We start from the raw sequence: 15,485 nt of genomic DNA, 5'->3' as shown, positions 1-15,485 counted from the left end.
TTGAATTGTTCCCCAATCGCTATTAAGTACACCATATATCTTGACGTCAAGTCAGGTAAATTTTTCAGCAGTAAAATGTGATATTGTATGGGATTGATGGATATTACAAAATAAAATGATAAATTATGCAGTGGTGTTTGAAGTCGATGTACTCAAACTGTAAAATGAACATGCAAGCACAACAACGAATTCTTCGACTTATTAATATTGCTTTTTGATGTATGTCATTAGGGTAATAGGTTCAAAGCAAAACAAAATAAAATAGTGAAGTAACAGTAATTCACGACATACCTTCAAGAGTTCCGAAGCTGTATATCGTTTCCGTACGTCGACTTGTAAACACTTCTCCAAGAAATCTTGGAATACGAGAGAAATGTTATCTTTTCTTTAATATCAGGTTTCCCATTTTTCGCTATGAGATCAAATAGCTGAAAAGAAATGGGACATCATGACTTTATGTATATCTATATGTGTGATTAATGGGCAAGCCTTGTTCTGTCTTTTCTTATTAGAGTTGCTGGAAGACATTTCAACTAAATTATACAATCATTTGTGTATTCAAGTAAACGAAATCTCACTATTAAGAAGTTGGGTATTGCGAAACAATGATAATTTTTATGAGTAATATTATTACAGAAACATTTCTCTTTAACTAACGCAAGCATTAATTTACCCAAATTCTTAAAAGATCTTGAAATTTATACGAAATACTTTAAATTTATCCAGAAGGAAACTCTTATAGATTTATTCAATCATAATTTTCTACTCTCAACTCATCAAAGTATTTACATACAAAAGGAAAGTACATTCAAATAAGGAGAAAGTTGAAATTCAATCTAATTTTTCTCCATGGCTGTACGGTCTGGTTGGCAACACTTACCATGAGGGGATCTTCATTACAATAAGGAGGCTCTCCTGTATCATCTCAATAACTGTGATCCCGAAAGACCATATATCGACTTCGCATCCGTATTTTTTGTTTTTAACGATTTCAGGTGCCATCCAGTACGGAGTGCCGGCCGTTGATGTTTTTCTACTTTCTTGTGATGTTATAACGGCACATAATCCAAAGTCAGCTACATGATGAAAAGAACCAAGAATAAAATTTTCATTTGAGTGAAAATGAAAACAAAAATGATTTAGAAAGAATTTCAAGTTAGCCTGACAAAATGAATTTAAAGTATATTAATAATTCTTACAGTTTTGTAGTCAGCATGTTAGGATCAACTTAGATAGTAAAATTTTAAATTGTTAAAACTACTTTTTTCAGCCAGTTGTATGATATCCTTTTATGAGAGCACGACAACATAAAGATAACATTCTTCGTGCCTATTCTCCTCCTGTCAAATTACCGATGTAACAAAACTATCTTTTCAATAATCAGACACATAATTTATAATGAAATAAAATTCTACTATCATTTGTTAAAGATAAATTGACAACAGAAATATTCAAACAGTTAACTGTAATTTTGATTTGTGTTGTTTCTATTGCAAATTTTGATAGAAAAATAGAAACAATTAATCATCCAAATAAATCTTGTCAACGAACAAAATATTGCTACAAATCTGTTCTTTTTATTCGTGTTTCGCACTTATTTTCAGAACAAAAATTCTTACTCAAATGTGTTTCGAAGACGCTTGTATTAAAAAAAAATGTAACGTCCAATAAATTATTTTATAATTTCCAAATATCTTAGGTAAATAGTCATAAAAACAATATAAAAGTAAAATTATTTTCTTCTTTAAATTCTATTTATTTAAACACCTCCAAGTAATATATGGCAATTTATTTCAGTAAAGGAGGCTAGAAAATTACTTGGCACATGACTGTGTCATTGGAGGTAAACATACGTAAAACCAGGCTTACTTGTCAAATTATATACACATTTATTAAAAGAGTAATACATAGCTATGCTATGTAGTTGATATTGTACTGAATGTATTGTACATTAATATTGTACTGAACATGAGAACTGGAAACACTAATTCTTATACGTGAATATTTTTTATTTCTGAGTAAACATGATTTCCATGTAACGTATCAACATCTTCATAATATATGTGTTTCTGTTCACGTAGGAATGAAAGTAATGACTTTAATAACAAAAAATCATTGCACAAGCACTGAATGCTGGCACAATATTGAAAACCAACTGATTTCAAAATTCTAATAAAAACAAGCTAAGTGAAGATGGTGTGTTTTTATTTTACATTATTCTCAGTTTGTCCATTGTGATTCAATACCAGTGGCGTGTCGAAAACATCATTTCAAATCTATCTTTTGTCTCCTACATGTCAGAGCCAAAAAAGATTTTGTTCAATAAGATAGCTTATCAGTTTGGCTGGATGGTGAGAGACAAAAGTTTCTATGAAAATATCTATACAAATGGTATAAAACTTATTAAATATTGCAATTTAAATGCTGTAAATTACTAAAATATTGTACAAGCTCAAAATTATTGTAAAACAAGATAGCTGCAGGTGTATTTCCTTTTACATATTCAACTAATTTCTACATTTTGGCTACAAATTAGATGTGTATAAAAGATAATCCTGAAGGGTTTTAGACACCCTGATTTTCAGTAACATTGGACAAATTATTAGGAATCTGTAAAAGAAAACACCTGCAGTCAACTTTTTTTTCTAATAACCAAACCTGATATTATATGTCTTAAAGTTTACCTAGTTTTATGCTCCAGTCCATACCAACTAATATATTTTGACTTTTGATGTCCCTGTGTATTACACTGTTAACGTGAAGATATTCTATTCCCTGAAGAACCTACATGAGATGTAAATTTATTTCAAAGATAAATACTTTTAAATATCACTATAATTTTAATTCAGTGTGTTTGTTGTTTTCAATAGTTCAAATATATATAATTTATAAATAGCAGAAGTACCAAGCTTAGATTGGGTTGATATATCAGTTGTTTTACCATCTGCTGCCAAGATGAAAAAGTTATTACTGCCACTGGAACACCTAACATTAAACTGGCTACGAGAAAAGCGTGGCCTTTTAGGTTGAGACCAACCACCTTCAGTAATTGCCCCTGGGCAATTTTAAACTCGCATCATTTCCGAGTTAAGGTGTTTTCTGTTATATCACCGACAATAAAAACCTTCTTTAATCAGTGAAGATTCTAAATTGAAAAATATCAACAAATAGTTTCCAGTTTTGTTATGTAGATGTTTCATTTCATGTATTTTCAGTACACAGAATGACAGCGATATTAAAACATACTTCTGTAACTTAGTGACATGACATGGAAGCCATTGTTAAAAAGGACTGTTAGTAAATCCCATCGGCTTTACTATACATTCAGTGTCGTTTTATAAATGAAAGTATTCAGCTGTACTCAGGTTATCACATTGTTATATTCCAAGTGACAGACGTTAACTAACCATGTATCATGGCACATGGTCACTCCTCGTTAGAAACGCATTGGTCATACATGACTGTCATTTCTGGTTGCATGGAATGGAAACAAACTCATAATAAAATGGCATGGTCCTCAAGAATGGCTCAATCCATCCATCTCTACTGTACTGTACTATTATGGTGAAAATTTAGAAACCATTTTAGCATAAAAAATAATTCTTGCCTTGACTTCTCTATATATTAAAATTTGTTATATAGGGAATAACTTCTTTTCGATGCAGATATCTTGATAGTTTCCTTCTTTAAAAAGATCCATATATACACCTGCTCACATGTGTTTGTCTCTCTGTGATTTCTTTTGTGATGCAACAAACCGCTCGTGTTATTTGTGGTTTTTGTTACTTTGCCTCCTAAAATAGATGCACAGGTACGTGGAAAAGTAACACTCAGGTGCGTACACTCAGGAGCATCTTGGTACATGTGCAAAATATTTGGTTTTTGGGTTCATTCTTCTTCAAGCTATGACTTTAACATACACGCATAGACACATGCTTTTATTATTATTATATATAAGCAATGTTATTAATATAGTAATGCTTGCAAAACAGACATGGGAAACTAACTGCAATAATTTTGAACAGACCTTTAAATAAACTGTAATCATTAGACATCTGTTAGCAAACAAAATTACAAAAATCTCTATTCATAACAGTCAATATAACATACTTCTTTACAAATTGCTGATATATCATGTTCAGATAAACGGGTTTTGGTCAGGACATTATCCAAAGAGCCGATTCCCAAATATTCCATGATTACCTAAATAAACACAATTTAAAATTTCACTTACATTTTATTCTTTAGTAAAATCTCTCATAAACAATGAGACATAATATTTGTTCCTAACTTAAGATTCTGTCAGTAATCATATATGTAAAACAAATACCAATACCAAAATAATTTTTCACGAGGTAAAAATTAAAGTAACTCTAGAAGAGTTAGATTTTTCATCTAGAATATTGTCTTCCAATCATGTATTATTTAAAACAAGATTTCTAAAAAGCAAACCTGTAAGAATAATGTGGGTAACTATTCACAAACCAATACTGTTGCTCGAAATTGACTTACTATGTTTAATAACGATTAGTACCTAAACGTGCACTCTATGGAATGTAAACTTGAAAATACAAGAGAATTCACTAATATGTAACACTAAGAATACTTGCCCAGAGTTCATCTCCTATGAGGTAGCTGTCTAGGTAGCTGATTACGTTAGGATGTTTTATTTCACGGAGGACTAATAGTTCTGTAATTACATCTTCTTTGTATAATTGCTGCGATAAATATATCTTCTTTACAGCAACTGTCCACCCTGTTTCTCTATCTTTCGCTTTATATACAGCTGCTGAAGCACTGAAATAATAAAAGAAGTATCAATAGAATATGTAATATACTGGTATGTAAAAACATAACTAAATTCTAGTGATAAAATTATTGTGCTTTGAGAAAACAAACACAATGGATTAACATATGTTTCTAATCTTTGTAAAATTGTAAAATGAATGCTTATTTCATTATACAGAAATTAGAATATCATGCATAGTTAAATGTTTCTTACTACATGAAGAATACTATAAAGTATGGATAAAACATAAATAGTAATTTATACTGACACAAGTAAGCACCACTCTATCAAGTAACATTGATAACTTTTGAAAATGTGTTCTGCTGTTACAATCGAGATGTACTCGTAGTGTGACGAGTTTTGAAACATTTCAACTACGCCTACATGCACGAATGGTCCGGCATGGCCAAGCGCGTAAAGAGTGCGACTCGTAATCTGAGGGTCGCAGGTTCGCATCCCGGTCGCGCCAAATATGCTCGCCCTTCCAACCGTGGGGCGTTATAATGTGATGGTCAATCCCACTATTCGTTGGTAAAAGAGTTGGCAGTGGGTGGTGATGACTAGCTGCCCACCCTCTTGTCTTACACTGCTAAATTAGGGATGGCTAGCACAGATAGCGTTCGAGTATCTTTGTGCGAAATTCAGAAACAAAAATGAATGAATTAATCCATTGAAAACAACTTATTATTTTAAAAATATAATATTAACGACACTACTGATTATTTTGCTTTATAAATCTTCTAAATTTCTGTTTGTATGTTTCCTTTTGAATTTCGCGCAAAGCTACACGAGGGTTATCTGCCATAATTTAATTGTATAAAACTAGAGGGAAGGCAGCTAGTCATTATAGGTCATCGCCAAGTCTTGGGTTACTCTTTTACGATTGAATACTTCAATTGATTGACACATCATTACATCCCTACAGTTGAAAGGGCGAGCATGTTTGGTGCGACGGAACTTCGAACCCGCGACCTTCAAATGACGAGTCGAGCGCCTTAACTACCTCACTATGCTAAGCCTATTTGTGACTGAACAAACGTACTTTAAAATTCGCAGGGCAATGATGTATTTCTATACTGTTATTTTGTTCTTCATAATTTGCCAAATACTCCTTTTAAATCAAAATACACAGTTATTTAGTTTCGAATGTTTAACACTTTCTGAACTATGCAAAGAGAAATACACCAATTGAATCAAAAGCTCTATTTCAGTTAGTGAGGGAGAAATATTACAAACAGAGAACTGTTTCCAAAGGCAAACGAGAGGGGAATGAACACTACATACGAACGTCATGTAAGCAATTAAACATTGAGAATTAGCACATACAGGACATAGAAGGTGAGAAATGGAAGGAAGGTTAATCAGAGTTACACTCCCTAGCCACCGTAGTTTCTGGGCGGAAATAATGATTCAGATAAATGAGAAGATATGTAAGATGATAAAAGTATGTGAAATAGTCCTGGCTAAAATGTCAGCCCACCAATGACCACAGGCTGAGATGAAAAGGAAATAAATCTATAGGAAATGGTCTAACAAAGTTCACATGAAAAGTGTAAAGCAGTAAGGCAATGAAGGACCCCATTAACATTTTCAGTCCAGAAGATCAACATGTCACAGAAGACAATGAATCTGGAAGAAAGTTATCAATGCAGAAATATTGATAAAATGGAACGTGTTGAACAAGGCATCTGATAATTGTTAACCGAAGAAACAGAAAATGTTTAATCAATAGTCTAGTAAGAGCCTGAACAACGCAAGGAGCATTGAACCGCTAAGATGACCCTTTACTGATCCAGAGATGAATGGCAGAAAACATTCCAACAAAGGAAAGGAAACAGAGGTAGTTACATAATTAATATAAACACAGATGAATAGGCCAGTAAGGAGCAATCAGAAGAACTTGACATTGAATGGTATGGACCGAATGAAATCGTCCAATGAAAAAGTTGAATGGGACAATCAACATACAGATATTTATTGACCAATCCCTGACTTAAAGTGGTGATTGTCAGAGCAAAAGGATGAATAACCAAAGACCGAAACAGAAGTAATTTGTGGTCGAAGGATGTAGTAAAGCAACAGACGTTTAAAAGTAACCCACTGAAGACAAATCCACTGGAAGATAAGATGACTGAGAGATCTACTAACTGTGAAGTGCTCACATACGAGCCTGATTAAAGGAACTTGTAGCAGCGAATCTCAAAACATCTAGCTTCACATTTCAGTACCAAGTATATAACAGTTACTTCGACCATGTTTGAAAATTCAAACTTAGTTTCCCATTGTATGGAGGAAAGAGAGAGTAAAAAAAAATTCATGTGAAATTTACAAAATTATCAGCTTAATATCACATCCTCAATCAGTTGGAAAGTTTTTTAGAAAATCTAGTGAATGTACAACAAAAATTAAACAAAATACCAACATGCGTTGAGTGGTATTGTTAAATAATTAGTGCTATTATCAAAACATAACATTTTATCTCTATTATTTTCCTATTAACTACAAATTTAACTTTAAATCCCGAAATCGTTCTTTTGCAACTTTTCACAAAATGTTAAGTATTTATTCTTTGGACTCAATTTTCCGAACAACTGACATAAAGAATTTGAAACCAAAACTCAAGTACTAATAAAAGTACCTACCATATTCAAGCCACCACACTTTTCTATAATTTTAAATGCAGAAAAAGCTCCTTGTGTACATATTACATTTAAACTTACCCTTGTCCAATTTTTTTTATAAAAGTATATCTTTCGATGGGATTGCCCACAGAAGTCATACTTTTAGTTCCTGCATAACTTCTTCTTCTGTCACTCTATTGTTCTTTGAGAAAATATAAAACAAGAATTACTACACCACACAAATACGCGTTTGCCAACAAATATTATTCATAATGTAATGATTGTTGTGTAGAACATTCGACTTTACACTATTTAAGTTATGAAGGAAGTTAAATCTCTTACTTAGACCAAGAATCAATCCCACATTATTTTTATTATAAATAACATCTCTTGGATTGTTTTTGGTGTTGGTGAAAGGTTTGTTTGTTTGTTTTTTTTCAATTTCGCACAGAGCGACTCGAGGGTTATCAGTGATGGCCGACCCTAATTTAGAACTGTAAGACTAGAGGTAAGGCTGATTGTCATCACCACCCACCGTCAACTCTTGGGCTACTCTTATACCAAGGAATAGTGGGATTGACCGTCACATTATAACGCACCCACGGCTGAAAGGTCGAGCATGTTTGGCGCTACGGGGATGCAAACCCGCGATCCTCAGAATACCCGTCCCACGCCTTAACACACTTGGCCATGTAGGGCCGTTGGTAAAACGTAAGTTTACTCTATCACTCTAAAAAAAGATTGTCTACAATAATCGATATATAATTTCACACATAATTAATGTAATTAGGTAAAAAAAGTGTTTTTTTTTGTTTTTATATAGTGTTGTTTAACTGACGAAGGGATTCTAAAAAAAAAAAAACTACATTAGACGATTTAAGTTTAAATCTCACCAATAATTCACGAAGGAGTATATGACATGAACAAAGAGCTATCGCAACTGTAAATATTTCATAGTAAAATAAAAGGTTGCTTAGACCAAGTAAATATGTCTTTCCTTCCGGGCAACCGTCACTACATCTTTTATAATCAGGATATCTGACAACAGAAAGCAGATTGAAAGTTGTTAAGTAACCAGATCTGTAATTTTCGTAACATGGTGAATAAATCATTAGTTTCAAAAACGTATTGACAATACAGATACACCTTATTGTAGAAATCCGTAGAACCAACAACTGCGATTACGCATATGTAAGTACACAACAACTGTGAAAATTAACACAAAAGATCAACTTCGTTAATTACAAATTACACATTATGTTTAAAGATGCAGTTAACTAATGAAAGATTCAATCTATTAAAGACACGCAGTATCATCTTTGTTGCTTTAATCCACATATTTTTAACAGTAAAATACTTCTGACATCAGATAATTACGTCAATTTTTTTATTTTTTTTAAAGTATAAAAACAGATTTTATTAAATCTCATAACTTACCCAAAATCAGGGTATTCTTTATTCATAACAGCGATGACCGCTGCTTTAAATCTCCAGCTGGCATTATTTGTTTCATAAGATATTTTAAGCATGTAAGATATAAATACAATGTTGGAAGTGAGTGTTGCCGTTATGAATGACAACACTGCCGACTGAAGAAATCTGAAGACATTGTGTTTGGAATACCCTGATCCACTTAATTTGAGATACATTAAGACAAGCACTGTCGCCATGCAGCAAAGAAAGAGTAGATACATCTTGTCAAGTGGAAGAAAGTTATCTGTCCACCGTGAATAGATAAAAATAAAACGGCTAATATCCAGAAGGTAATTACATACCGCAGCAACAACCAATGTTACAATTAACAATAAAATACTGTTCTTCTCAAGAAAATTACAAGGAAATCTTTTAAAGAGAGAAAACATTTCTCCGAACGTTATTTTCCAGCGTTTTCATTCATTTTAGTATTTAGATTAGATACCTGTTCTTGTTTCTACGGCTTTACGCTTAGCAACGTGACGTTTCAACAATATCGGATAGTTAATTGTTGTGGTGGGAAAACGCACTACGTTTGCTTTAGTTTGTTTCGAATTTTGCGCAAAGCTACTTGAGATCTATCTGCGCTAGCCGTCCCTAATTTAGTAGTGTAAGACCAGAGGGAAGGCAGCTAGTCATCACCACCCACCGCCAACTCTTGGGCTACTCTTTAATCAAGGAAGAGTCGGATTGACCGTCACATCATAACGCCCCAATGGCTGAAAGGACGGGCATGTTTTGTGCGACCGGGATTCGAAATTGCGACCCTCGAATTACAAGTCGAACGCCTTAACACGCTTCGCCATGCTGGGCACAAACACATTATGTTTGGAAAAGTTTGTGAAAGCCGACTTTTACATTTCAGATAAATAAAAGTAGCACTTTTTTTAAATCAATGTTTCGCTTTTGCGAATTCATTAGAATTAATGTACACATTTATTTGTTATTAGAAATTTAGTTGAATTATAAAATTGCTCGAAATGTACTATTTCTAGAGTCTGCAGTAACGCGTATCTGAGAATATATAAAATATTGTAATTGTTTCCTTACTGTTGAAATATTAAAGTAGGTTGAAAACGGAGAAGGAAGTTACACGTGGAAGTCGTTAAAGGAGATATGAGAAATTGTTGAAGGTAAAACCACGAAGAAGTTGACTAACCGTATATATGCTATTGTCGCCACAACGCGTCTTCACGTACCTCAAACTGAATAGTAAATCATTAACGAAAACATTCTAAATCTAACGTCTCGTGACAATGTAACAAATTAACGCGTATAATAATGTTTACCAACAACATTTTGTTTCTAAATTTCGCGGAAAGCTACACGAGGGTTATCTCCTCTAGCCATCATCACCCACCGCCAACTCTTGGGCTACTCTTTTACCAATGAATAGTGGTATTGACTGTCACATTATAACGCCCTCACGGCTAAAAGGGGCGAGCATGTTTGGTGCAACAGGGAGTCGAACGCCTTAACGCACCTGCCCACACCGGGCCTTTTTAACCCTGAGCAGAATAATATGTTCTTGGGGAAGTCGGAGAAGTTCAGGAAAAGGTGATTGACCCATACAGTAACCTATATCTTGGATAATAATCACGAATACATCCGTTGCATTACCCTACCTGCTACCAATGAAAAAATGTTTTGTAAAACGTGTGACACTCAGAGTGGTAACATTAACCTCGAAATTCATGGTAAGCAATAAATCGAACAAATTGATTGATAGATGAAAAGAAACGTGCGAGGGAAAAAAAAACCCAACTACAAAACCATAAAGATTGGATAGTGAGTTTAAAATAAAATGTCAGATACATAATTAAAAATGATTAATAAAAACCCCACTTCGGAAGTTAAACTATTTAAGTTACAAATAGGGGGAGCACTAAAGAAAAACTTCAAACGCTTAAACAAGAGCCCTTCCAAAAATGAAACGATAGTGTTGTATAACTGAATATGAATCATGTGCGTAACAAAAATGTGTAGCATTTTTATTGGATGATTTTCGTATCATAATTTGTATGAGAGACACGTTGCAATGAATTATTTCCCATGGAACAGAGGCCTGGCACGGCGAAGTGTTTAAGGCACTCGACACGTAATCCGAGGGTCGCTGGTTCGAATTCCCGACACATCAAACATGCTCGCCCTTTCAGCCAAGGTGGTGTTATAACGTGACGGTCATCCCCATTGTCTGTTGGTAAAATAGTAGTCCAAGAGTTGGTGATGACTAACTGCCTTTCCTCTGGTCTCACACTGCTAAGTTAGAAACGACTAGCGCAGGTAACCCTCGTGTACCTTTGCACGAAATACAAAACAAACCAATAGAACGATGGTAGGGGGGCTTGTGATACACGTAAACACGATTTTACATATAGAGGACAGCACCGAAGGAAACTTGTGAAATAATAACAACGTTGGAAGTGTTCTGCAGAAATTCTCAAAACATCTTTCTTGGCATTTCAATAGCAAGAATATGACAGTTACTCAGACCTTGTTTGAAAATTCAAGCTTAGTTTCCCGTTGTATAAAGGTATTTCAAACAGAAAGAAAGAAATTTTGATGTAAAATTTACAAAATTAAGACTGATAGACGGTCTATCTCCACCACAGTGTGACTCCTACTTACTCACTCATCTCCAAAACCTAGGACACACTTTATAATTCCACGTTGTAACTTGTACCCTACGATCCTCTTTTTTAAAATAAAAAATTGTGCAGCGTGTTTTAAATATATATATTTTAATTTCATAATAATGTGTTTTCGTTTATGGCTCGAATATGTTTTTCCTTCATATACGAATACAGATATATTAATAACTCTTTTAAATTTTCCATTTCATAAGTCTTATTACTTTATACCTGCACTTAGACCCTCTCAAATTACATCGAAAGCCATTTATCACAAATGATTTGTCTGTTTTTTTTTTATTTTCTTGTTAGGCATAAAGCTTCGCTGTAAGTCATTTGTGCTCTTCCCTATATTGGAATGAAAAACCATATCCATTTACAAATTACTATTTTGACTCAATTTTATAAATTCTGATAGTTAGAAGTGTCAAAATAAATACTTGTAGCTTCCAGGAATAATGTTAATTCTAGGCCTTAAAGATTTAGTTTATTTTCATACTCATTTTTTTGCTATTGTATTTTCACGTTACACTACATATCTTGTTCCTGTAATTTTTCTGTCTGTTCTGTTTTGGATTTTGCGCAGATTTAGATTAATTTCTTTTATTTGTCTGAACATCTTTATAGACGTCTTACTATATATTTTAGTCATTAAAGCCTTTTACAAAGACATAAATGATGATATACTTTTGTATTAAATTTTCGGACATTACTTATTGGATGACCTCATGTGTAAGACTAGTTAAAAATACTTGTGGTAAGATATTAGTCTTGAAATTCAATTTTCACATTGCTTTGAGAAATGAGTAGTTACCTAATTCTATGTTGTAAATGTGTAATAAGATATAATTTTTTTTTCATCAGACTTTGTTTTAAAGAAAGGGGTTGATCATATTCGTTTAAAAAAAAACATCAGATATAATATTTATGTTTTAAGTAAGACCCAAAAGCTGACTCAATTTATGTGTTACCTACAAAGACAATAAAATTCAGTAACACAAAACCTCAATCGTGATATTGTAAATAATAGCTTCATAATTCTTTTCGTTTCCAATTTATTCCTGATATTTTAAGCCCTCTAGTGACAAAGTGTTATGTCTGCGAAACCGCACCGTTGAAACAATGTTTTGATACCCCAGGTAAGCAGAGCACAGATAGTCTACTCTGTAGCTTTGTGGCTAATTCTAAACAAACAAACAAATTGATATTTTAAACGGAGATAAACTTCCCTGAAAAAAAAAATTGTGTGTATAGTTTCTAGCTGTTTCCTTCTGACTGCTTGTATAACATTAATACACGTGTTTGAATAGTAAGATGTAATTTTGCTTGTATTCAGAGCTATAGTTTGCAGTTGAAAGAAACAAACTAAACTGACATATCTGTTTTTCTCACTAAATGAATTTTGTTTTTCCGTCTGAAAATTTTTCTACATTTCTATTGATATTTAAGCATACAACAATAGTTCAACAAGAGTGCTTAAAGTAAACAGACCATGGATTTCATTTGTAAATATTCTCCCCCCTAGAACAGCGGTATGTTTATGGATTTACAACGCAAAAATTAGGAGGTCGATTCCCCTGGGTGGTTTCAGCATATAGCACGATGTAGCCATATGCTGAAGCCACCAGAACAACGGACATGCTTGAGGTAAACCAAATACAGCATTCAAGGAAAAGAACCTCATACCAAATGTAAAGCATGGAGGAGGAAGTGTCATGGTTTGGGGCTACAACGCTAAAATCAGGGACTCGATTCAGCAGATAGTCCCATGTGACTTTGCTATAAGAAAAACACACACTTTATAAAACAGTTGCACATCAGTGGTAGGTGGCGAGAGGTTTAGAACGAAGCTGTATTTAAATGTTTAAATGATATTGTATTTTAAAGGATTTTAATTGGCAGTGTTTACATAAATTAAATTATTTGTTTTTATTTGTTGCACAGTGTTCTTATTTGATTTCTAAGGCATTTTTTGAAAAAATCATTGAATGACAATCTATTAATACCTTGTTATTGTTTTTCATTTGTCTGTTTCTTTGTTTGTTTTTGAATTTCGCACAAAGCTACTGGAGGGCTATCTGGGCAAGCCGTCCCAAATTTAGCAGTGTAATACTAGAAGGAAGGCAGTTAGACATCACCACCCACCGCCAACGCTTGGGCTACACTTTTACCAACGAATAGTGGGATTGACCGTCACTTTATAATGCCCCCACGGCTGAAAGGGCGAGCATGTTTGGCGTGTTGAAGATGCGAACCCGCGACCCTCGGATTACGAATGGCTCTACTTAAGCCACCTGGCCATGTTAGTTTTGTAGTAAAATTAAAGACGAATATATATGTAATCTATTTCCTCTTTGTTGAAATTAAAACTAAAATTGTGGATAAAAATGAAAGTTTAGTATCAACTATTTTGATAGTTAAAATTTGTGTAATTTAGATTATTTAAACTTATCTACTATATTTAACTTTTATAATGGTGATTACCAGTTGCTGAGCTTTCTTTTATAGGAGTGGTGTTACTTTTTTGAGTTTTTCTTCTGATTCGTCTCTACACTGCACAAATGAAACGAGTTTATCTGGTAATTCATCAAAGGTTTTACTTTTAGTCGTAATAGGAAATGTAATCTGTTTTTTTTTCTTTCTCCTTGTTGCAGCTAATTGCCATCCAAGTAATTTCCAACAGAATTCTTACTGAAATCAGTGTATTCTTACTCAGCTTATTACTGCCAATAGTTATTTTTGTTACGTGTGTTTATTATAATTTTAGTTCTGTGAAAACGTGTTTGTTTTACTTGGCCAGATGACGGAAATTAATTCGCACATGTGAAAAAAGATGCGTTGTTCCAAGGATTCGGGTTTTTACTCCTTAAAACCGTCAGTAGGAAGTTTAAAAAAATCCGTAAAATGCAAAGTTATAATATTTCTTTGTTTATAAAGCTAAGCACAAAGCTACATCATGGGCTACCTGTGCTTTGCACACTACGGGTATCGAAAACCGGTTTCTAGCATTGTAAGTCTACAGAAGTACCATTATGCTATTGGGGTTGGGGGCACGATGTTTATTTGTTTGTATGTTTTGGAAACAAACACATTGGCTGAGACCACGGAGCAGAGACAAGTATTTAATACATTGTAAAAATGAAAAACAAAACAAAAAATTGTTTGTTAAATATGAAATTCTATAAACAGAGTAGAACATTTTTTCTAGAAGGCTGTTTCAGCTAGGAACTAAATCCTAAGAATATAATTTGACTGCTTAATACTTTTATTAAAGAACCAGCAAGAAAAACCTTATTACATAAAAGAGAACATTTTTAATAAACTTGTTAATTTCTTTAAGTGTTCATTAAGTTGTTGGTACAAGCACATTAAAGAGAATTATTGAAGTAAAACCTACATTTGATGAATCAGCACTTAATGTTTTTAGTTGAAGCTAGAAAAAAGTTTTAAAATGAAGAGTACTAGTACATGAAATCAAAGTTACAGGGTTTTCATTGTAAAGCGCAAAGCTGACTAATGGGTTGAATGTACTGTGCCCATCGCAGGTACTAAACTTCCAAAATAGCGTTATAAGCCCTCAAGCTTGCTGCTGTGTGATAGGGGGCGTAAAAGCACGATTAATAAACATCATTCTTAAATGTAGCAATAACAAACAACATATAAATTACAATAAAATTTTCTCTTGTTTGAAAGATTTTTATTTTGATAAAGATAACACTGAATATACTTGAAATATGGTAAATAAAATTACAACACATGAGCAACAAAAATATATCATGTAAAGCAATTTGGATTTGAGAATTACAAAAATACAAGAAGAATACGATGGCTTTTGTTTATGAAATAATGAACATAGAAATGAGAACTGATGTATGTATTACTGGAAGAAAAAACGTATTTTATTTTGCATTATAGAATATTTTTACTTTACCTGCATTAAATGTTGCTTGTTCACATTAGTCAAATCTTGAG

General features: G+C 33.2%; 1 protein-coding gene across 1 annotated transcript in view; it reads right to left on the bottom strand.

Moving 5' to 3' along the window:
* The window catches only part of LOC143231358 (uncharacterized), a 71,946-nt gene extending 63,073 nt beyond the window's left edge, over window positions 1–8,873 (bottom strand). The window contains exons 1-5 of the mRNA XM_076465900.1: window positions 8,848–8,873; window positions 4,611–4,797; window positions 4,111–4,203; window positions 2,685–2,784; window positions 881–1,076 (exon numbers count right to left, since the gene is read on the bottom strand). Coding sequence (XP_076322015.1) covers window positions 881–1,076; window positions 2,685–2,784; window positions 4,111–4,203; window positions 4,611–4,797; window positions 8,848–8,873 — 602 coding nt within the window. The remainder of the gene's footprint in view (window positions 1–880; window positions 1,077–2,684; window positions 2,785–4,110; window positions 4,204–4,610; window positions 4,798–8,847) is intronic.
* Window positions 8,874–15,485: the final 6,612 nt, after the last annotated feature.

Source organism: Tachypleus tridentatus, chromosome 11 (genome assembly GCF_004210375.1).
Source record: "Tachypleus tridentatus isolate NWPU-2018 chromosome 11, ASM421037v1, whole genome shotgun sequence".
NCBI lineage: Eukaryota > Metazoa > Arthropoda > Merostomata > Xiphosura > Limulidae > Tachypleus > Tachypleus tridentatus.
Note: the sequence above shows the minus strand (reverse complement) of the source record. Positions and strands in the feature narration are given on the sequence as shown.